The sequence below is a fragment of the Tasmannia lanceolata genome, unplaced genomic scaffold, assembly GCF_043159265.1.
Source record: "Tasmannia lanceolata isolate RefF3 unplaced genomic scaffold, GAP_Taslan_0.1 ptg000016l, whole genome shotgun sequence".
NCBI classification, from domain to species: Eukaryota; Viridiplantae; Streptophyta; class Magnoliopsida; order Canellales; family Winteraceae; genus Tasmannia; species Tasmannia lanceolata.
This window is the reverse complement of record NW_027518693.1, coordinates 2,163,650-2,187,785: the sequence shown is the minus strand read 5'-3', so window position 1 is coordinate 2,187,785 and position 24,136 is coordinate 2,163,650. Positions and strand designations below refer to the sequence as shown.

The window sequence follows — 24,136 nt, the reverse complement described above, 5'->3', positions numbered from 1 at the left end:
ATGTAAAAAATTGTATTTTTACATGGAAATCTCAAGGGGGAAGTCTACATGGAACAACCAGAAGGCTTCGAGGAAGCAGACACGAGCATATATATATGTGTGCAGATACTACATTCAAGAAAGCTATTTATGGGTTGAAGCATTGCTCCCATAGCTTGGTTTGAGGCTAAATAAAGCTTTTCAAGTCAGAGGATACAAGAGGAGTGTAGGTGACAAGAGAAGTGTAAGTGACAATTCACTGTTTTATAAAAACACCTAGTTAGGTCTAGTTCTCAAAATCATTTATGTTTATAATATCATTATAACTACAGCAGACAATGCTGAAAATGATATGCTAAAAAATGGACTTACGAGAATTTCAACATGAAGGATTTGGAAGTTCACAACCTTCCTAGTATTGATGTGGAGAACAACAAAAGAGGGGACTTTGAAATAGAAAAGTATGTTAAGGATGGTCTTAGTTGGTTTCATATGTTGAACTACAAGCATATTGCAACGGCTGTAGTCTATAATAAGGAGGCTCACAAACACAGCAGAGAAAAGGTCATAGGTCCCTAGATGTATAGAAATATGATTGGCACGCTTCAATACCTGACTTTTATAACGCTCTGACATCCCCTACACGGTGAATCAAGTGTGTTAGCTTGGGCAAGATCCTAGAAAAGAACACTTACAAGGTGCTAAAAAAGAATTAGGCATCTTAAAGGAACCTTCACTTATTGTTTGTTGTATGGATAGAGTCAAAAGTAAGAAGTAAATTAGGAAGAATTGAATTCCCAAATGCTGACTATGTAGGAGGTCTTGAGTCTTGACAGCGCGATAGAAGATACTGTGTGGAATTGAGTGATTGTTTGGTTTCACGGAGCAATAAGAAGCAGTGCACGGTTGCAAGATTTAGAGTAGAAGTAGAGCATAGAACCAGTGCTTTTACTACTGCATAAATAGAGTATAGGGTCAATGCACAGTTAATAATTTAACATTAGGATGCATAGGAGTATCGATTGATTTTGCCCCTGAAATACCCATCTCTGACAAAAGAACGATAACATATTTCCTCTGCAATAGACTGAGACCAGACATTGATTGAGCAATTACTTAACCCAAAATTTTGGTCTAAACTCTAAACATCATAGGCAAAGCAACACCACAATTCAGTCTTCATGAAAACAACTTCATTGCACTATTTCCCTCTTGATTTAACACTGAAAGAGGAATAGATTGATAGGAATACTCTAAGGCACAACAAACACAGAGAACCGCATGAGTTGTATGTGCACAAAAATAAAAGAAGCCTAGGGTTTCAAGAACAAAAAAAGATTGAATGGTAGAAGCAGGATTTCCTATGGAGATGATAAGGTTACAGTGAAAAATTCAAATATAATAAGGTGGGTTAGAGCATGGAATAGGGTAGATGATGTAGGACACTTGGATTAGCAATTTTCTTCTTTCTTCCTTCTTTGGTAGAGATTTTCTTTATGTGGCACGATTAGTGTGCTAATTGTAGTTGCTTTCTTTATGTGGTAGATCCTAGGTCTTTCTTTTAAGAGAAGTTTCATTAGTTAGGGATTGTTTTTCTTTATATAAAAGGATGTAAATCATGAGTGACAATTGAAGCATAGCAGAAGACAAACATAAACACAGATGGTCATATAGCACAGACATGTAAGAATCACCAAGTTATAATCTTCAACTCTCAGTCTGCCATATAATCTGGGTAAAGCACACAAATCTTCCCAACATCATAAAACTGGTTTGCTATTACCATTCAAAAAAAAAAACCGGTTTGCGATTGGCTCCAAAATTCGGACAGTATAAGCTCAAAAAACAGAAATGCATAAAACTACATCAGAAAATCAACATCTCATTCGAAAAATTAAGACAAATACTGAGGATAGTCCATGATATTGACAAGTAACAAGAACATGCATACAATGCCAGATCAAGAATCATGGTTCATCAGATGCACACTCAAATCACATTGTCTACCAAAAAGTGTGCCACAGAATCCTGTTTTTACGCTTAAATCAGCGCAGAAACTCCATCTTTAAGTATGCATAAACCCCAATGTCATAAATCAAATATTTAAGAATGGCACTAAGAGAGTCACGAATGAAGTACATGATCAGTCAGTGCTATTTCTAAAGCAAACACAGAGAGTCGCGAATGAAGTACTTGACTCTCTTAGTATGCACTAAGAGAGTCATGAAGTACATGACTCTTTTAAGACAAAATCAGTCAGTACTATTTCTAAAGCAAACACAGTCTAATTGGAAAATGTAGTCTTAGAAAAGATATTTCGTGCACTTTTGCCATACCAAAATGAAAGGTTATATCTTAGAATCAATCTCATCTCAATAAGAGAAGCCTCATTGGCTTTATAAGTTGATCATCAGTACCTACCACCAAGTCATAATATGCAGCATAATATTGAGGAAATTTCCCAGAAGCTCCACCAAGGGATGTCTGTGTGGCATCTAGAAGAAGAAATATCTTCTCTCGAACAGGAAGATCTGACTGTAACAAAGAATTTAGGTAGTTAAACTGGCAAGCAATTCACAAAGAGAAACACAAAATAATAATAATAATAATAATAATAAAAGCAACCCAAGGAGAGTTAGCAGTTGCATCTATGACAAAGGGATCTGACCTTTTTCTTGACCATCTTCACCAGTATAGGGAGAATCCCTGTATCAATAACCAGCTTGTGAATGTAATCCCCACAATTATTCATCAGCATCTCTAATAGCTGCAATAGCAAATAACAGATGGCATAGTTAATTAACACATGGATGCACCTAAGAACAGAAGCGTCCAAGAAGTATGTGGGTACTTTATGAACATGAAAAGAAAAACATGATAGCATTATATGCTCTCAGAAGCCAATTCTTGGTTTCATCCTTTATGTAACATAATTTTCATAAGGGAAATGATATCAGCACAACCCTGTTTTAATAGTGGCACAAACCTAGCTTGTCTTTCTTTTTAAATTGACTCGTGAATGCTTTTTTGGGAACTGTAATGACCTTTGACAGCTCTATAAATAATAAAAGACAAGATGGGTTAGTGCAAATATCAAAATATGGTTGTGCTGATGTCATTTCCTTTTTTTTTATGAATAGAACTTTCTAATTTTAGCATCACAATCATAAATTAAGGTATATTTACTATAATTAAATTCCATAGATAACATTGTAGGAGCATCGTGCCTGAGAAAGGAGAGTTCTTGGCATGAGATAAGGAGTTCTTTTTCCTTGCAAACATACAATTGTTCACATCTGGGAATGGAGATTTAAAATCCTTTTTTGAATCAGTTGTTGCATGTTAAGTTGCTAAATATAGAGTGATATCTCTCTCTATGTTGGACCCTATGCAGAGATGTGAGTCTGTGAAATAGGGTCACGCACTGAACGGGATCATTGATATTAAATATGTAGTGGATAAAACAACTTTGTTTAGTCTGTATGTGCAGTTTGACTTTGTGTGGATAAAATCACTTGTCTTGTGTTAAATGTATGACTTTGATAATGTAACCGGCGGGGTCAATGGAGGTCCATACTAAGGAACATTGGGTCATATATGAGAAATCTAGGCCATGGGGTACCCTACAAGGGATCCTCAACTCCGAAATGAGAGAACAATCACGATGGCTATTTTTACATTGATTTTGAAATACCAATACAATACTAATAAATGACCCATGAAATCCCAATACAATACATTGATTTTGAAATACCAATACAATACTAATAAATGGGCCCAGTGAAAGTTCATTTAAGGGACTCACATAAGATTATTAGATGAAGAGTAAACTACTCATTTTGTAGTAAAGGTTTTTACTTGTAATTTTTTCCAACGTGAGGGGTACATAGAATTGTGTTGATGGACATTAATTTCATATCTTGTAAAGCACTTTAAACCTTCAAAATTTTGTGGAAATGATATGGATAGTCTATATTTGGAAATGCATGTGGTGGCAATAAAGGAAACTAGGAGTTAAAGTGAAAAGGGATTGGTTTCATACTTTTGTTAAGTAAAAAGGGATTAATTGAAAGTTATTAATTCAATTAAAACAACAACATGGAGTTAAAGTGAAATAGAAATAGTTTCTATATATACATAGAGAAAAGTGTAGCTACACATACGTGTAGCTAACTTAGCTACACCGACGGCTTAAAATACAGTGGGCCCCACATTGTTTGGGTGATGCAAACCATTCATTTGATGGGCCCTCACATAGATAGGGTGTGCCCAAAAAATCAGCTCCATAGGATCATCCCAACCCTACGATTTGTGGAGGCAAAAATGGACGTGTAAAAGCCTTCACAAATCTGTCCATTTTTGCCTCCACAGTTTGAAGGGTTGAGATCATCCAATGGAGCTGATTTTTTGGGCACACCCTATCAATGTGAGGTCCTATCAAATGAATGGTTTGGATCACCCAAATAATGTGGGCCCACTGTATTTTAAGCCGTCGGTGTAGCTAAGTTAGCTACATGTATGTGTAGCTTCACTTAACTCATATATATATATATATATATATATATATATATATATATATATATAGCAGAAGAGAAAATGACAGAATTATTTGAATTTCTCCCAAAATTCTAATAGAATTACACATCACTTTTTTTGACTTTTTTTAACAAAGGCACCCATTCAACCCATATGTTTTCAATCCTACCTCCTCCTTTATGCTTTTTAACAAAGGCACCCATTAAATCCACATAATTTCAATCCTACCCCCCTCCTTTATGCTTTTGTAATAAAAAAAAGGGGACAAAGTCAACATAGTGACATTTTGTCTTTGCAAAATTACGGATTGGGTACATATGTTACATAATACTACGGATTTTTGTGAACAGATTACATGATATTACGAATTCCGGACACCTTGAAAAATATTAATGAATTCAGGGCACCTTAAGAGGAACAACAATTATGGCAACCGCTATAGATTGGAGGGCTAGGATCAGCCTATGGAAATGATTTTACGGGCACAACCTATTTATGTTGTGTGTTCCATCACATGGACGGTTTGGATCAACCTATGATGTGGTCCGTACAGTGCTTTGTCGGCCCGTGCATCGCACGGGGTTTTTTTACTAGTATGTATATATATATATATATATATATATATATATATATATATATAGAGAGAGAGAGAGAGAGAGAGAGAGAGAGAAGAGTTTCTGCGCTCAAGGGGGAGGGGGGTGATCCAAACCATTCATTTGGAAGGCCCCATCATGGATGGGGGTCTACCAAAAATCAGCTCCATTGGATCACCATAGGGTGTCCACTTGTGGGGCCAAAATTGGACAGATACTGTTTGTCCACAAATCTGTCCATTTTTTGCCCCACAAATGGACACCCTAAGGTGATCCAATGGAGCTGATTTTTGGTGGACACCCTATCTATGAAAGGGCCCATCAAATGAATGCTTTGGATCCCATAAAAAATGTGGCCCCACCCTGTTTCTGTGCTCGAGCGCAGAAACCATTTCCTCATATATATATATATATATATATATATAGAGAGAGAGAGAGAGAGAGAGAGAGAGAGAGGAAACTGTTGGTGCGCTTAAGCGCCCAATCACATGGGTCCCACATTTTCCGTGGTGATCCAAACCATTCATTTGCAAGGTCCTTACATAGATGGGGGGTGTACCAAAAATCAGCTCCATAGAATCATCCTAACCCATCCATTTTTGGAGAATCATCCTAACCCATCCACAAATCTGCCCAGTTTTGTCCTCCACAAATGGAGGGGTGAGGATGATCCTACGGAGCTGATTTTTTGTACACCCCCTATCTACGATAGGACCTTGCAAATGAATGGTTTGGATCACCACAGAAAATGTGGGACCCATGTGATTGGGCGCTTAAGCACACCATAAGCTTGGTGAGCTTAAGCGCACCAACAGTTTCTATATATATATATATATATATATATATATATATATATATATATATATGAGGAAATGGTTCCTGCAAACGTGTGCAGGTAAGTTACCTGCACACGTTTACAAAAACAGTGTGGGGGCCACTTTTTTTGGGGGATCAAAACCATTCATTTGGAAGGCCCTTCCATGGATACGGTGTGGCTCAAAAATCAGCCCCATTGGATTGTCCTAACCCAATCAAAGGTGGCGGGGAAAATGGACAGACACTGTGTGTCCATGTTTCTGCCCATTTTCCCCCTCCACAAATGGCAGGGTTAGGATGATCCAATGGGGCTGATTTTTGGGCCACACCCTATCCATGGAAGGGCCTTCCAAATGAATGCTTTGGAGCCCCAAAAAATGTGGGCCTCCACCCTGTTTTTGCAAACTTTTGCAGGAACCTCTCTCTCTCTCTCTCTCTCTCTCTCTCTCTCTCTCTCTCTCTCTCTCTCTATATATATATATATATATTAGATAAATGTATCTGACCGATGCCTCAGATAGCTTATCTGAGCAATCGAGTAAAAATAGGGTAGGTAGCTATGTTGTTTGGGTTATGTTAGATATTGATTCTATAGGAGTTCAAATAGATAGGGTGTGTGTAGGAAATCATCTCCGTAGGATCATGCTAACCCTTGATTTGTGGAGGTTTACATTGGAAGGCTATAAAATGGGTGCATTTTGTGCCTGTATAGATTGAATGGTTAGGATGATCCTATGGAGATGATTTTTTAGGAACACCTTATCTATGTTAGGTTTTAGGAAATGAATGGTTCGGATGAGTCAAACAGCATGGGTGATGTGCAAGTTCTAGTGGCTTGCTTAGATAAGCTTATCTGAGGTATCCCTTAGACACACTGCCAAAAGTTCACCAAGAATCCAGTCTGAAAGCCTCAATCCCTGTCAAATCCGTTACTTTCAGACATGTTACACCCAGGCATTAATTAAAGGTTTACCCCTAAACCCTAATAACTGAACTGGTTACATATTCAAGCTAACCTTAACTCATATTATCCCTACCTTGTAGCAGCCTGCAGTTACAAAACCCAACAGAACAGTCGTTTTAATTAACCTAATACAGACTAATAACATGTCTCTTAGCCCATACCTCATTCATCACCTAGTCAACTAAAACCTAAGGCCAATCTTTAACCTAGTTGTGACAAGAACCCCTTTCCTTGACTGCCCTAGATCAAGTGGTAGCAGACCAATATCGAGTGTCTTCCCATTTGGTCCTACATCAATATGGTATCAGAGCCTAGGTTCAAATGGCCACTCTGAGTAGCTGGATTTTTAAGGGGCGATCAGAGCCAATGGATCATATGTGATACGCCACAACAAGTATTGGATTACCATATTTTTATGGAAGTAATAGTGAACAAGAATGTACTAACTGGAAAGATGCAATAGAGGAATAGTGTCCAATGGCTACAAAATAACCATCGCCATGATGACATTGGTCAGGCATGCCAAGAAGTGGTGGATGAATCCGGAGAATTAACAACGCACAGGGGGCAGCCACCAATAACCCTTTGGGAAGAGATGAACCAGTAAAGGAAAAATACTCGTTGAGAGCTTTTCAGACAGAAGAGTAACTTTCTAGATATTTTGAAATGAGATCCAAGAAAGAAAAAGTAGAAGCCAAAGAACAGTTAGCAATGACGGCAGAAGAAGGTGGCAAGGAAACCAACCACCTAATATCAATCCTAAGGTTGCCATTGTCAAACAAAATCTAAGACAGAACAGATTGAAGCTTGAGAAATCTAACAAAGATCTCAACCACAAAAAAGCCAGCGTTATTTAACTTTTGAAAAGCCTGAGGAGAGAAGTAGCCTGTTTGTGGATACAAAAGCTTTGCGAATGTACATTGCCAAGAAAGCATACAAGAGGTTGGTTGCTTCAGTCCTTTGTCCATGGGATGACAACTAGTAAGGTTTCAATTCTAAGCGACAGACCGAAGAGACAATTGTTATCCAAGGTCAATTCTGCCAATTACCAATGATAATCTATGAAAAATGACTCATAATCCCAACTAACTTCTAACTTTAACCTACTTCCCCACCCCAATAACACTTTCCAAAATCAGAAACCGGAAATTAAGTTAACAAAATGCTGAAAGGTTGTGTTTACCAAGCTATCACTCCCCTTGGGCCTTGCCAATACTGAAGACCAAAATGCAGATGTGTTTATCAAATTAATAGCATCAATTAATTCAAAATAATGTAGGCAGGAATAGTAGGTATCCAAATCTCCAGCTAGAGTGTAAGTGCTAGAATTGATTATGATCACCAAGTTATGCAGACAATGACTCTTATGTGTTTATTTTTTAGATTATGTGATCTATCATAAAAATTACACAAGTTTCACTTTATTTTATTATCATAAGGACAATATAAATGCCTTATTATCTCTCATTTTCTATGATTTGGGGGCACGGACACAAGTGTCGCTAGTCTACACGGACACGAAGTGTTGGGCACGGCAAATCCCCAAAATTTAGAAATAGGGAGACGGTTAAATCAGAAAGAATATCTGATCATGATTTGTAAACATGGATTCATGTGTCAAGTATCGAAACATGGATACATGGATTCTGACATGGCAACACCTAAAAATCTAGAAATGGCAAAACACCGGTACACATACATATAAAATTACTGATTACTATCATAATTTGCAACAATATAAATATGGTATTCATTTAACAAACTAATAAATTTTAGGATTTATCAACTATAATCTAAAAGAGACATGAGGTAAACAAATAACAAGGCATTCATCAATTTAATTTATTCTCCTAAGTCTCCAATATGCAGTGAGGAAGGAAGACCAATAGGATACAATGAATATAGTATTAGAATAAGAGTTTGTTTAGGGTTTTAGGTTTATGAGAGGGGAGATAACAACAAATATTAGTTAAAAAAAGAGCTAAAAGAAGAATTAATAAACAAAGAGGTAAACACAATATTCAATAATAAAACAGAATGTCACATCTGACATGGTACAAAAACGTGTTGACGCACTCACATTAAGTCTAACACTTAGCAATAAATTTAAAAGTTTGGAAAGGAGTGTCAACATGTGTGTCATGTCGGACATGGAACAACACGTGTGTCAGCAATAAATTCAAATTCAGGTAAATCTTTTGAAGTTAATTCCAGAAAAGCTCTGGCATCCATTCTCAACTTTGTTAGGATTTTACATTTTCCATCTGAAATACAAAACATAATGGGACGAGGAACTACAAGTCTGGCATCACAGATACAGATAACGATGGCGCTTACCATAACAGCATATAGCTGAGTATCAGCATTTTTATTCCCCAGTCGCTTTTTTATAGCTTTGATGACATCTTTAGCCTTCCTACTCATCAAAGAGCAAATAAGTCCATAGTCAGGAAGTGATCGACAGAAATTTAAAAAAAAATTCAGACTCGAAATGTTGGACAAATTCCCATAAACTTAGACGAAGGCAGTCAGTTTGTCATGAAACTAAGGGATGACCACTAGAGTATTGTCTCACATCCAGAAATTGCTTGCCCCACAATGTTAGGAATTCATCGACAAAAAAGCCTTCCCAGATTAATGAAAATACATCGCACAATGATATAGTTACTAGATAAAAAAAAAATGGCAACAAATTTCTTTTATTTTTTTGTAAACATAATGTTATTATTTCCATAAAACTGACACCCAAAATGTATCAAGCCAACCAGCCATATGGAACTCCATCAAGCTGGTCTACCAACTGGCTTCATAGCCATATAGCACTCACCATCGAAGAAACAGAGGCTAACATTACTGATAATAACAGTGTAGTGTGGATATAACAACCCTGTATATGCCTTTCAGGATTCCCATATACACTTTGGATTTATAAAAAAGAAGGCCAGAAAAATTTCAAGGAATAATAATAGTGGAAGCAACACCATTCAAAATCTTGAAAGCAATTCAAACATCAGTCCCTTAACTTTCAAGTTCAACACCCCCAATCCAGTAAAAACTTGTAGGCTTTATTGAAAATGTGTGAGTTCAAACCAGTCACTAGAGGCCTGATAAAAGTAGCCGACTCAGGTAAGTTTGAAGACAAGCAAGAAGTATCTGAACACTGAAATGGGCGATTGTGGCCCTATTAATATGCAATCTGGGGAAAAGAATAAGCAAACACAGTTCATAACAACAATGGAATTTTTTATTGCCAATTGCTTCTAAAAGGCTAAGGATAATTAATGTGTTGCATATCAAGTTCGAGGTGTCCCAGTGACGCAGATCCAGCAGACGAGATTGGCAGGCGAAAAAATGAGTACATAAAAAACCCGGACGGGTGTGGCTCTTTGGCTAAAAGTCATGGGTATGCTCCCCAGTGATGAGAGTTCGAATCCCCCTGTAGTAAGCCCGATGCGCGTGGTTTATGGATGATTGCGTGCATCCATAGGGATTAGTCCCGCCCTAAAATGGGGTAGGGATACCCTATGTCAACAAAAAAATTGAGTACATAAAACTCCAGCGCATAGCTTTTTTAGTAGGTAAAAAACGAAAGAAAAAAAAAACTCCAGCACATAGTTGCATGTCTAGGAAACGGAAAATGGAAGAAGCGGAGTAAACGAATAAAGAAAAGTTCCTTTTCCAGAAGAGAAAACAACAAGAAACTAGTAAATAATGTGGGGAACTTAATTTGGTTAATGATCTTCATTATTTGAGAACATATTTTCCCACAAAAAGAAACATGTTTGCAGGAAAAAGGATCTAAGTGTAGTATCTGATCCACTAAATTGGTTAGACAGCCCATCCAGCATTGTATGCAAACGGATCTAAGTGTAGTATCTGATCCACTAAATTGGTTAGACAGTCCATCCAACGTTGGATGCTATTATGACTATGCTCCTGTGCAAAATTATAGGGGCTCTGAAAACAAGTGGATTGCTCATCAAATTATGGGGAAATGATAATTTTCATCGGTCCCCATTTCTCATAAAAACCTTCCCTCCACATTTCCCAGGAAACGCAATAATCATTTCACTCTATCCATCCTCTACCATTTATTTTTCTTAAATATAATTTCGTGCAATGCAAGTTGAAGTATCCAAAATAATACATCCAATACAGTAATAACTACATAAGATAACAGAGGCTGGTGTTCGTAACACAATTATAGAGTTGCATTCATTGAGAAGCCTACCCTTGATCACGTGCAACTAGTTCACAGATTTCAATATTTTTAGTCCAGTCCATTTCCTTCAGTTTCTCACTGGTTGCAGAATTGACAAGTTCGGAAGCCATTTGTCCTCAATCTTAACAACACTCACACCTCGAGCAGAATCACAAGATACGAAAAACAGCTCTTAATGGGAAGATTTGATCTTTCCTGCATTAATTACAAGATGGGGACGAAAGAATATAAAATTAATTACAGGTGCAAGTTCATCCTATCACTTTTTAATCTAGAAATAAAATAAAATGAAACACATTCTAATCAAGTTTCACTAAAAACATTACACCAAGATACCGTAACATATTCCAATAATCCTGAAAAGAAGATTACAAAAACAGCATGGTATATCAGCAGTATGGGGTCCAAAATTTAATCTTCTCGAGCAACATATACTACGTGAAAGCAACAAAATCTCGGAGTCAGAATATGTACTAGAAATTTAACATAAACAGAGAAAATAAATATAAAGAACCATAAATTTTTGTTCATCAGGAACAAATATAAAGATGAAAATTAGCCCAAAAACAAGCAGAAATTTTTGTCTGTCAGGAAGAAATATAAAGAAGAAAATTATTTAGCACTCTAAAGCAATGATTATCATCGCTTAATAAACCAAAATTAAAAAAAAAAAAAAAATCGAACAGAAAGAAAACATTAGAGGCAAAAATAGGGCTTTCATCACCAAAATCCGCCCTAAAATGAAGAAAAACATAATGATCAAAAGCCAAGAAAAAAATCACAAAAATCAAGTTCCTAGAACCTAGATCCATAAAAAAAAGATGAAAATTTTGATACATAAAAACCAGGAGGATGCAAATGAATGAGTAAAGGAGCTCTTGAGAAAATGCATACTATTGAAATCCTGAGAAGATCAAGGTAGAAAATAAATTCAGAAAAAATAAGAGGGAATCGAGCTTACAGAAACCGAAATCGAGCAAAGATTTCGAACAAGAGATGGTCTGGCGTCGGATCAGGATTTTGAAGAAAACCCTAATAAATGTGTGGAGATTTAAGAGGGGTCCTCGGAACTTGAACTTTCGGCTACTGCAAAAGAGCAAAAGAATAAAATGCGACAGGGTGTGTGTGAGAGAGAGAGAGAGAGAGACTTGAAAAGGAGAAGAGAAGGGGACAGGGTGTTTACCAATGCCTTTACACGAGACTCCTGTCTGTTTTTTCAGATGAGATCCCCTTTTGCATTTGGAAGGTTTCTTAGTGGAAATGACATGAGCAAAGAGTCTAACCAAATTCGCGGACCGGTCTTATATTTTGTATCATAACGACAACACGGTACGCTAATTAGTTCTTTGGGTCTTTTGAAGGGGTCATTGTTTTCCTGGTTTCTCCAGATTTTATATTGTGTAAACCTTTTTTCTCAAAAACTACAGTACGGACCAGACGTGGCAAAAACGACCCTTGCCCCCGGGTCAACCCAACCCAACCCACCTTCAAAATTTGCAGGTATGGGTTGGCATTTGAGTGACCCGTCAAAATTGACCGCAGGTCACCCAACCTGTCAAAACATGGGTTGGGTCGGGTGAACCTGTGGGTATCCGCGGATGCCCACATTTTTATTTTTTTTTGATCCAAGTAGATACTGGCCGCACTTCCTAACTCGCAACAAAGGACAGCTTTAAGATAAAATGGAGGATTTCTCTCTTTGGAGGTTACTCCAGACATTTTGTGTTACTTCATTGAGAAGCAATCCATACGAACCGTGAGATCAAAGAAAAAGAGAAATCAACAGCCTTGATTAAGAGGAGATGCAACCTGGTATAAAAGGGACAAGGGTTCATTTGCATGTGGGGTACTCCTCGCATTTTTTTCTAAGTCTCTTCTTCTATTTTCGTTGTTATAATTTCCTTATTCACCAAAAAAAAAAAAAAAAAAAAACTCTTTGGCAAAAAATTGCGGGTTACCTACGGGTTGACCCAACGCACCCACAGTGGGTGCGGGTCACCTAAGTGCTGACCCGTAGGGATGCGGGTCATTTTTGACACAACCCTCCAATCTATGGAGGAACTGATCTATAGAGGTTTCCATAATATGCAGTTCCTCCATAGATCGGAGGATTTATGGCCCATCACATGGACAGTTTGGATCATCCACACCGTACAGTACTTATCATAACGACAACACCGTACGCTAATTAGTTATTTGGGTCTTTTGAAGGGGTGGTCCTAATGTTACTTTTTCTCAATTGTATTGTATTAATATATGGAAAACACTACCTAAACCGCTAAACAGAACTCTGTTTAGGTAAATAAAACAAGAGGGTTGCTGGCAAAACAGGAATCCTGTATAGATGTAGAAAAAAAGGACTAGAGCGTCTATCATGGCACGTGCGCAACAGACAAGGAAGGTGGGGTACGAATCCCCACAAAGCCAAAATCTATTTGAGATTGACCAAATCACGATCATCCTCTTTATTTTCTAGGTGGGTTCCTATTAGGTTCTGTTCACTTGCGTTCCCGGGAAAGCAAATCCCTGGAAAACAGCATCTTTTTTCCTTGACAAGACCTTGACAAAACAGAATTCTGGTGTTCACTTGCTTTCCCGAGAAAGTAACAAGCCTAGGTGGAAAATGTCAAATAATGACATGTAAATTGCCAAAAATGATGTGGAAATGTCTCTTTTCTCACAAGTGTGGGAAACCAAATCCCACTATTTTGGTCGGATTTGCTTTCTCGGGAAAATTAGTAAAAAAAGGTGAGCAAACAGTTTCTCGGGAAACCTTTTCCTGCACAGTTCCTGCGCACGTGAACAGGCACGGGAAACCTTTTCCTACACAGTTTCCCTGAATTTCTTTCCTAATGCCACGTCAGATTCCCGGGAAACCTTTTCTTTTCCTTTCCTGGGAAAACAAGTGAACAGAGCCAGAGAAGTTTTTTTTTCAGTAAAACAATGATTCTAATAAGAAAACAAAAATACCCTTGTTTAACGATTAAATTTTCAAACAAATGGCACTGTCATAGGCCCTCACTAATGACCTAATGCAACCAACAGGAAATGGAGTGTCTCCACCCAGAAGAAGAAAACTCTAGCCAGAAAAAGATGGTCCCTCTGTCACTTAGAAAACAGCACCATGCATGGTACATATTAGATTTTGGATCGATTTACCGTTGCCAGATCACACTTGGCCTGTGGGACTCTCGTACGATGCCATATTGGCTTGAGAAGAGATTTCAGTGAGCAATGGTTTCTATTACTTAAAATTGGATTGCTATTACTCAAAATTTATTTCTCTTGTAGGGTTATTTTGGTCATTTTTCTGAATACTAAAATCAACCCCACAAACATGGGCCTCTCTCTTGCACCCAGGTGCATTGTACGTGGCAATCGGGTCACTTCATTCTTTAAATATGAAGTACATCAGCCTCTTTGCAGTACTGATTTAAGTCACTGCCGAGTAGGGCATTCTCTGTCGAGAAGAATTTGGAGTCTAACCTGCATGTAGCTATTATGAAGGTTGGCAAGCTGAGCTTTAATATCAACTTTGATTGAGGTGGGAAAGATTTGATAGGCTCCACAACCAATACTCAAGTAGCAACTGTCAAAGAAATTGATAACAGAACCGAAATTAGGTATTGAAATAATGTATTGTTTGACTTTTGAACTAAGAAAATGGTGCGAATCAGTGGACAAATTTTCCTAATAAAGCAGTGAATAGGAGAGAATGTTTAAACTAATTAAATGGAAGTCTCTGCAGTTGTTGTGACTACTGATTTTGTTAATTAAAGTTTACAAAGCTTAAGCCTCTCGTGAAGATATTTGAAAGGCAATGTTAATCCTCAACAATATCAATCCCAACCATTGTAATTAAACTATGTGAGACCATGTAGGCAGAAGTTCTACAAGAAACTACTCAATGGACATTACCTTCTGTCTTTGTTAAAATTTCAAGCTATAAATTAGTAATGGACTGAATTGCAGAGACGAATTTAGTGATTTTAGCACAGGGAAGAATGGACAGCTCATCTATTTTGTTTTGGAAGCATCTGGAGGAGACCCTGACGATCGGAATAACAAAAATACCCTTTCAAAAGGGTTTGTAATATCAACTTTATCTAAAACACTGATAAGACATAGAAGGAATTTGAGCAAAAGAAATTACAGGACAGGGAAGAAGGACAGCTCATCAGTTTTTGTTTTGGAAGCATTCGCAGGGCATTTGACGACGGAAATGGCAAAAACACCCTTGCACAAGTGGTCGTAATGGGATTTTTTTTTCTAAAACGCAAGTGGGACAAAGAAGGAAATTTAACAAAAGAAGGGCACGAATTGTTAAGATTCTCCCTTTATACACAGTAATTCTAATTCTAGTTCTAATATAATCTAACTACTGTATGTATATATATATATATATATATATATATATATATATATATATATATATATATATATATATATAAAGGCAAAATGATGGATTAAGTTCTTCCACCCTCTGCCGTTATTTCCGCTTGTGTCCCACTGCCATAATTCCAATTGTATCCCACATGTAAGGGCATTTGTGTCATTTGCAGTTATTTCCGCTTGTGTCCCACCTTTTGATCCACACGTCAGCATTACTCTTTTACCATTAATCCCTTTGCTGATAGCTAACATCTGTCTCTGTGAGAAATTATTTGAGGGTAAAATCGTAATCTACATACAAAAAGTACGGATACAGGGTACCTGTCTATGACAATTATGGCAAAAAACTACTAAGAAGAGGTGAAGACATATGACAATGACGAAAGAACTACTTTATATTACTCATGCAGGACACCTGAAAAATATTGATGGATTCCAGGCACCTGAAGAGGAACAACAATTATAAAAACCTTATCGATTGGAGGGCTAGGATCAGCCTAATCAATTAGAGCGCTAGGATCAACCTATGTAAATGGTTTTACGGGCACAACCGATTTATGTTGTGTTCCATCACATGGACGGTTTAGATCAACCTATAACCCTCTATAGATCGGAGGGTTCGGATCAACCTATGAAAATTTTTTTTTGGGCACAACCTATGTAGGAAGTGGCCCATCCAAAAGAAATTTCTTTTCTTTTTGTCTAGGATGTACACGTCAGCATTACTCTTTCACCATTAACCCCTTTGCTGATATCTAACATTTATCTCTATGAGAAATTATTTCAGGGTAAAATCGTAATCTACATACGAAAAGTACCGACACAGGGTACGGGCCATACCGTACATTTTCATAGAGTGAGGAGTGCAATCATCAAAATACGGTGAGTAGTGCCATTATAAAATATGGTAGTGAGAACATTAGCACTATATATAATTTTAAACCGTCATTGTTACTTAGATGTTCCCACATAGGTCGGGTTCAACCCGAATTTGGGTTGGGTCGGGTTAAGCTTTTTTGCAAATCGGGTTGGGTTGGGTTGGAAAAAATCAACCCCAATTGGAAATCGGGTTGGGCGGTCGGGCAACCCGACCCGACCCGAAACCCGAATTTGGGTTCCATCTGAAGAAGTTCTATATATGTGTGTTTTTCTTTTTCAACATTGAAATAGTCTCCACAGTCCACAATGGACGGTTTGGATAATCCTATGGTGCGGGCCATACCGTACTTCAATAAAGTGAGGAGTGTGATCATCAAAATATAGTAGTGCGGATAATATTTCCCTTTGTTAATTGTTAGTCCATGTTTGGTTTGGATTTTGAGAACCGATTGCGAGCTAAAAACTAATTATTGGTGACTCACTATTGGTTCTCAAAATCCAAAACAACCCGGCTTGAGTTGAGGTGGTCAACAATTTGTACCATATCAAATCGGGTCAGCCCGACTAAACCCAACCCGAATTGGGTCTGGTTGACACCCAAGTTGCACCCCTAACGATGACGAAAAAACTACTTTTCCTTATTCACTATGTGCGGGTCAAATTACAGCAATGTTGATATTACGAATGTAGAACACCTGTAAAAATATTGACGAATTCTGGGCACCTTAAGAGGAACAACAATCATGGAAACCTTTATAGATTGGAGGGCTAGGAGCAGCCTATGGAAATGATTTTACGGGCACAACCTATTGATGTTGTGCTCCATCACATGGACGGTTTAGATCAACTTATGATGTGGTATGTACAATTTTAAATGGATGATGCACATGCATTTTTACTAGTAAGTAATATAATATAGATTTATTTTTTGAGAAATGATAGAATGAAGGGCGCCCCTATTGGTTAATTTCTGCAAAGTCTGGCACCAAAAAAAGTGGATGGGGAAACCGTGTTGACTTTGCATAAATCAACCAGTAAGGGTGCCCTTGAAGCTGATTTTTGCAAGACGCCCTTCATTCTATAATTTCTCTCATTTTTTAAGCAAGTATTTTGCTTTTTAGGAGATGTTTTATCATAACAAAGTTTAGTAAAGTAAGGAGTGACATTATCAAAACAGTGAGTCTCAATTTCATTTCCCTATGGGGTAGAATTAGCCTATATGAATACGTAATGTTTTGCTCTCTCCAACCATGTATTGTCATCTACAACACAGAGACCCTCAAGATCCTCAATTAGGAAATCAAGATCACGATTATATATCACTAGTAAGACACCCCATGCAATGCACGACGCGACAAAAGAAAATATGATTTAAAATTGTTTTAATGAAAAAATATGCATTCATTAAGAGGATACAATTTGAAAATGCATGTTCTACTGAAAAACATTTTTTTTGGTAGGAAAGCATAGGTTAGGCAGGACCTTAACAGTGTGTTAAGATAAAAAGATATTACAATCAAAAGTGCAAAGCAACAACGCTACCTCCTAGATGCAGTATTTAAAAGAAAGGGGAAATACAAAGGTCTTAGATAATACAAAGTCTTCTAACTATCCCTAAAAATAGAACTAATAGATAGAGGAACAATGGATTCAAATTTATCCAAATTCTTCAATTCTTCCTATAGAAGAAATTTTCCTTGTATATGATGAGTGTAGCGGAGATGCGAATGCTTAGATGGATGTGCGACCACACAAGGTTAATTTTTCTTTTTTTTCCGATTCGATGTACCAATTTTGCTCTTCACCCACAGCTTCCTCTCTTATGTTTTGCAAACAATCTGCAGGTTTTATCCAGAGATTAGTATACTAACTTAAGAAAAGCCCAAATCACCTAATTAGGGTGAGGACGAATATATCCTTCCCCCAAAGGGAAGGGACGAATTTCAAATGGGGATATTTCAAAGTTGTACCGGTTTTGTGTTGGTGTTGTACGGGTTGTGAAGCCAGGTGACGGGGGGGAATTCATCCTTAGAAGGGGTGAATTTATCAGCGCCCTCGGAATATCTGATTCGAACTTCTTGAAAATATCTACCTTAAAATGATATTGGGGTATATTGATTTGTCATATAATATGTGCCTCAATCTAGTGAATGGAGAGTTTAGGAACGAGGTCTTAGCGGCTTAGGGATTAAATCTCATTTTAATGAGATAATCATTGGTTAAAATCACTATGTTTATAAGCTCGAGTTCTTACTTCATACAAAATTAAAACACTTATGACAAATGTAAACATATCAATTACTCAATCAAAAGCTAAATTCTCATAGTTTCCTAAAAGGATAACACTTTTGTTAAGCTTAAGATAAAGACAAGCATACACTTTGAACTTCACAACAGAGACAATAACAAAATCTAAACAACCCAATTACTCAATCAATAGCCACATGACAACAATCTTATTTAGCTTATGAGAAAGACAAACAGATGCACCCTTATTTAGCTTAAGAGAGACAAACAGATGGACTCTTTCAAACTTCATAACAGAGACAATTTATTGTTAAAAGGGTTTCTTAGGAAATTTTCCTTTTACCCACGAGTTGAGGAGTAAAAGGAACCATCAAAGCAAAGTCTCCATTTTCCAAGGGGAATTGGGTCAACAAGCAATAAGGTTATATTGTCTTTGGTCTCATGTAGTGAATCAGTGTATCCATCTCGGTAACGGTACATAACTTCATTCGCACGTGCAAAATTGAGTACCCTAATAATGAGAGGCATCGGAATATGATTCAGATTAATGAATTCTTGGTTGACGTCTTTCCACGCAATGGAAACCATTTCTTGCAACTTCTCATGCGCCTCTAGCTCTGTGCATCTATGCGACTTCACGTAGCACTCCACAATCGAAGGAATGTGTACCCTTTCCTTTTCAAACTACATGTTCGAAACACATGGATTATATATATGTAATCTTGTGATAATTAAAACATCTGAAAAATGTTAGAGAAATAATTCTGTATCTGTTGGAAAGAAAAAGCAGTAACCAGTTTGCTTCAAGGCGCGAAATCGCTTTCCTTAAGACAGATTTCGCCCCCACTAGAAGTGTGCAAAGGGGATCCGCGAACTGCCTCCAAGATACAATGAAGCCAGTAGGAATGTCCTACTAATTTGACGACGCTATGCACAAGCGGAGTCAAATCCGAAATGCCCTTAGAATCTTACAAGCCTGAGAGAATCAGTCTAATTTCTGTTACTGCAGTATAACAGTAATTAGATAAACAATAAGAAAATAGTTTAGTAAAACGAATTTTGGTGGGAGCAAGAAAGAGAGTATAATGCACTAGAAGTCTTAAGAATTTATCCAGAAATGGGTAAATTCGATTGTACTTTGAAATGGTTGGGTTCTGCAACTTTTATAGAGCCTTTGGTGTCTTTTCAGTGTGAAAAGCACCCCTGTATAGAGTCTTTCCAGATCGGTTTGAATTCTGGCCGTTAGATCGCGCCCATACGCGATTCAACGAACCAGATCAATCCTAGAGAGTCTGTTGGGATATTTAAATTCCCGTCCTCCCATCTAACCGTTAGATGATCCATCTATGGTACAGATCGCACCCCTTAGATCCTTGACCGTGTGAAGTGCAAAGTGCGCCTAAAAAAACGCCAATAAAGCGCCACTATGCGCCCTATAGCCCATTGCCCACGCCGCGCGTGCGTGCGCGTGCGCGAACGGTGCGTTGCACCGTCCCGCGGGTCCAACCATGGGTTCAACCCAATGTGCAATCAAACAAGTAATAGAAAAGTGTAGTGCTTTATAAGCCCTTCTCTTTCTTTTCTCTCATCCGATTTGGGACTATCTTTTCAACTACATTACACTATTCTCTTTCTCTTGCAAAAAACAACTATTTCCAAAGAAAAGTTTTTCTTTTTCCAAAACACACTTAAAGAAAATATTTTCCAAAAATTGTTTTGACAAAAAACACTTGATTTTGAAAAATCTTTAACAATGAAAAATAGAACTTTTCTCTTTTTTTTTTTGAATTCATCATACCTTGAGTGATTGGATATCATTAAGGACTCGTCCAAGTATACAAGTCGACTTAATGATATTGGGGTAGCTATTAATCAAATCAAAGGCCTCTTTTTTCACAATTTCATCCATGCCAATGTAAGAAACTAAGATCAGAAATGGGTAACCAGTAGTGATTAGCGCAATGTTTATGTACTCCTCAAATGTTGGACGATGCCCTGAGTGAAGCCATTTGGCCTCGTCGAAGTAAGCTCTATTCAAACATTTCACCTGGAATAACCAACTGTAGAAGATTACGACTAGGGAAGTAAATGTAATAATTTCACAGAAAGCCATTTCACGGCTGGCTGTTGCATAATAGAACAGCCACCTCAGATGAATTAATTGAATGAGACAAAATCTACCAAAACGTAAACCTATGTGGCAGTACTCATGTGCAAAGTCAGCTGCGAAATTGCCTAGCAAATCCCAACAAAAATAGCAAAGGTAGAGAAGCATATCATACTGATTCTTTTAAGTAAGATATACGGTATTTTTCATCAGGCGTTAATTCCTCTTCAATTTCAGAGATGGTATTGACGATTGCTTGAAAAAACGCTTTGATGTAGTCAGGTAGTTGATCCATAGCCCCGACACCCCACCTGAAAATTCAGTGCAAATTCACATTTTCAGCTTTAAATTTACATTTTTACGTCAGAGAAAATATAAAAGAAAGACATATTGGTTATAAATCTCGCAATTATGGATTAGAAATCTGAAGAGAAGATTAGAAAGCAAATCCCTGACCTTTGCATTACATTGGTCAATAGTTGGAGTTCATCCTACCATAAACGTCGTAGGTATCATCCATCAAATTTACGAATAAAATTATTTTGGTCAAAATCATTCTACCTCAGCCATATTGTGGTTCGAAATACACTCCTAACATCCAAATGTACAATTCCAAAATTCTTTCTCTAGCATAAGGTAACTTTGTTTGGACGTCAATATCCTTCCACCACCTAAGGAAAAGTATCAACATATCATGCGCAATAAGCATTCATATTGTTGGATTTGAAGATGAGAAAAAATAGGCATTATTCTGTTCATGAAATTTACCTTGAGAAGTCTCTTAACTCTCTTTGGTGAATTGACTGTAAGAGATTGAAATCTAACTTTGCAAGCTCTAGTAGTACTTCACTCTTGGTAGATTGTTCTTGGTAGACAGGGATGTATAGTCTTGCATTCAGCCTCGGGATGCACTTGTGTAGCGGCAAATCTAGGGATTTCTCTACATGTCTCGCAAGAGTAGGGCTTAGGAGGGGTATCATTGACTTGAGGTGCTTTCTGGTGAATGCCAAGGCATCATCTAGTATAACTTCTCCTTGTGTACTAAGATGTGCCGCTTCATACAAATTCAACATACCTAGAGTGTTGCTTGCTAAGATGACATTGAAGTTTCCTTCATCGTCCATAAATTTCAAAAATACAACTGTCTTACAATTAAAATTTGTTACATGCATCATCAAAAATAGAAACTACGAATAATGATATGCACAAACTAGCAAAAGCACACTAAATTAATAGAACATCAAACAAATAGGTAGTCATACCGGATGAGACATTATATCCTTGTTGTCTAAGTAGTCGAAATCGGATAGAAACAACATTAAGATCATCATCATCATTGTATACGCCATTTGTATATGAATTGTACATGCGTCTTAATGCCTCCTCGATTTGAGTTTCGAAGTGATAGGCCATTCCAAAGCGTTGAAGCTCATCTATCAAATTCATTTCTTGGACGGGATCGCTGGCATTGCTTAGTATGCACTTAACTTCTTCTTTCTGTTCTTCAACTCGTTGTTCAGCCAATGCATCATGCCCCTGGACAAACACCTTACACCACTTAAAACGGATTCCATTCATCGCCGACATATTAGTTTTTGGTAAACAATGAAAGGGGTTCAACGTATTGGAAATTACGATGAGGAGGAGAAACAAAATGAAAATAAATATTGGGCGATGATTAATTCACACCCCTTGAAATGAGGGTATGTGGCAGACTTTTAACGCTTTTTAATGTCAATTCACTCTTAAGCCCAGTGCACGAGGCTCTTGCCATTGCGCGGGTCTAGGAAGGGCTAGATGTATGCAGCCTTAACTGCAGAGAGGCTGTTTCCGGGACTAGAAGCCGTGACCACCAGGTCACAATGGAGCAACCTTACCCTTGCGCCAAGGCTCGCCCTATATCTAGGATCTTCATACTAACCATTAATCACCTTGAAACCATCAAAATCGAGACCATAATCACGTAGGAGGGAAAATGATCAATTCATAGAGGATCATTATATATAGAACACGACAGCTACCTATTCAGCTCTCTAGGATTTTCTCTCACAAATTTGTATTAGAGTAGGACCCACCAACTCTAATTTCTCTTCTAACCAGTGCCATAGGTCCAGCGAGAATTCTTAGTGAAGACCGAACTTGTCATTTGGCATTAAAATGTTCAAAGTTTTAAATTTTCAGAGAGATATGCAGGTCCTTTTTTTGTGAGGGCCAAATTCGAGGATCGAGAATTCCTTAGGCTTTTGTCAGTCATGCAAAAAAAAAAAATTTACTACATATTGCGCTTTCGCATCAGCCACATTTGCAAAAAAATTTACAACATATTGCAAAAAAAGGAACATATGTAGAAACCACATTTTGTCCTACCGGCCTTTCCTTTAGTAAGTTGCAGTGCGCCGATGATGATTAATTTTGTAGCTTTCTTATTGATGAATCCAAATTCTGAAATATAGGTAGAGTTTTTTTTCTTACACCGACTAAAATATCATGACCTCAGAATTGTAGTCCATATAAAGAACTAAAACCAATGCAATTAGACACACAAGACAATTCAAGACGTACGGGAAAATTCAAATTCTAGACTTCATAATTGAATTTATTCTTCTCTCCAAACTACATAGAATTTTAGTTTTGCTTTAACAGAGGAAAATAAGGGTAGATCCAGGAGAAATACTTTTCTCTTCGGATTACGTGCTGGAGAAGAAGATCAAGAGATCATCATTGCAACAATAAATTTCATTTCAATTTTTATGTAATTTTATTTTGATTTCCATATTAGCTTAGAATTTCTCTTATTGTATCATTTATTAGAGTAGAATTCATGTCATTTCAGTTTCTTTATTCGATAGTTCTATTGTCTTTTTCATTCTTTTATTTGACCAATGAGTTATGGCTCTAGGAATAGGGATCAATCTTTTGATCTAGGAAATTCAAATCGAAAACATGTTGGAGTTACTTGATTTTGATGCTCCGCGAGGTAGTCAAATGAACTCCACTCTAATAAAGCATTATTCTGCATTTTAGTTCTTTTAGCGATTGATTTCTTTTAAAACTCTAAATAAAATATAGTTAGATCAATCATTTCCTTTTAAAATTGTCGAATTTATTTTGAATTAGACCATTTCTTGTTCGTTTTGATCTAATTTATCAAGAACTTTAAAAAATCGGGATTTATGTGAATTTCAAAATACAATAACTTGGATCCTTGCTGCATCAAACCCTTTTTAGACCTGTATGGAAGACACTGAATTAAATTAGTTCACATGTGTATTGTGTAAAAGTAAAATATATTTACGTAAATTTAAAAATTAGTAATAGAACAATGCGAACAAATACTCAAAATATTCATATGCCGATAAAAGTCTCACAAACATCTATATACTTAACAAAATATGCAGTTC

At 37.2% G+C, this 24,136-nt stretch overlaps 2 protein-coding genes across 2 annotated transcripts in view; both read right to left on the bottom strand.

Annotated features, from left to right (window-relative positions):
• The window catches only part of LOC143848874 (ENTH/VHS/GAT family protein), a 29,815-nt gene extending 17,334 nt beyond the window's left edge, over positions 1-12,481 (bottom strand). Inside the window, exons 1-6 of the mRNA XM_077357931.1 lie at positions 12,294-12,481; positions 12,072-12,196; positions 11,120-11,305; positions 9,226-9,304; positions 2,648-2,746; positions 2,401-2,514 (exon numbers count right to left, since the gene is read on the bottom strand). Coding sequence (XP_077214046.1) covers positions 2,401-2,514; positions 2,648-2,746; positions 9,226-9,304; positions 11,120-11,220 — 393 coding nt within the window. The 5' untranslated portion in view covers positions 11,221-11,305; positions 12,072-12,196; positions 12,294-12,481. The remainder of the gene's footprint in view (positions 1-2,400; positions 2,515-2,647; positions 2,747-9,225; positions 9,305-11,119; positions 11,306-12,071; positions 12,197-12,293) is intronic.
• Positions 12,482-18,967: 6,486 nt separating this feature from the next.
• LOC143848862 (beta-cubebene synthase-like) lies at positions 18,968-22,181 on the bottom strand. Its single transcript, XM_077357918.1, has 6 exons — positions 21,998-22,181; positions 21,504-21,876; positions 21,344-21,406; positions 20,911-21,046; positions 20,427-20,675; positions 18,968-19,312 (listed from the first exon to the last, which is right to left on the bottom strand). Exons 1-6 carry the CDS (start codon positions 22,179-22,181, stop codon positions 18,968-18,970), a joined length of 1,350 nt encoding a protein of 449 aa, XP_077214033.1.
• Between the last annotated feature and the right edge of the window lie 1,955 nt (positions 22,182-24,136).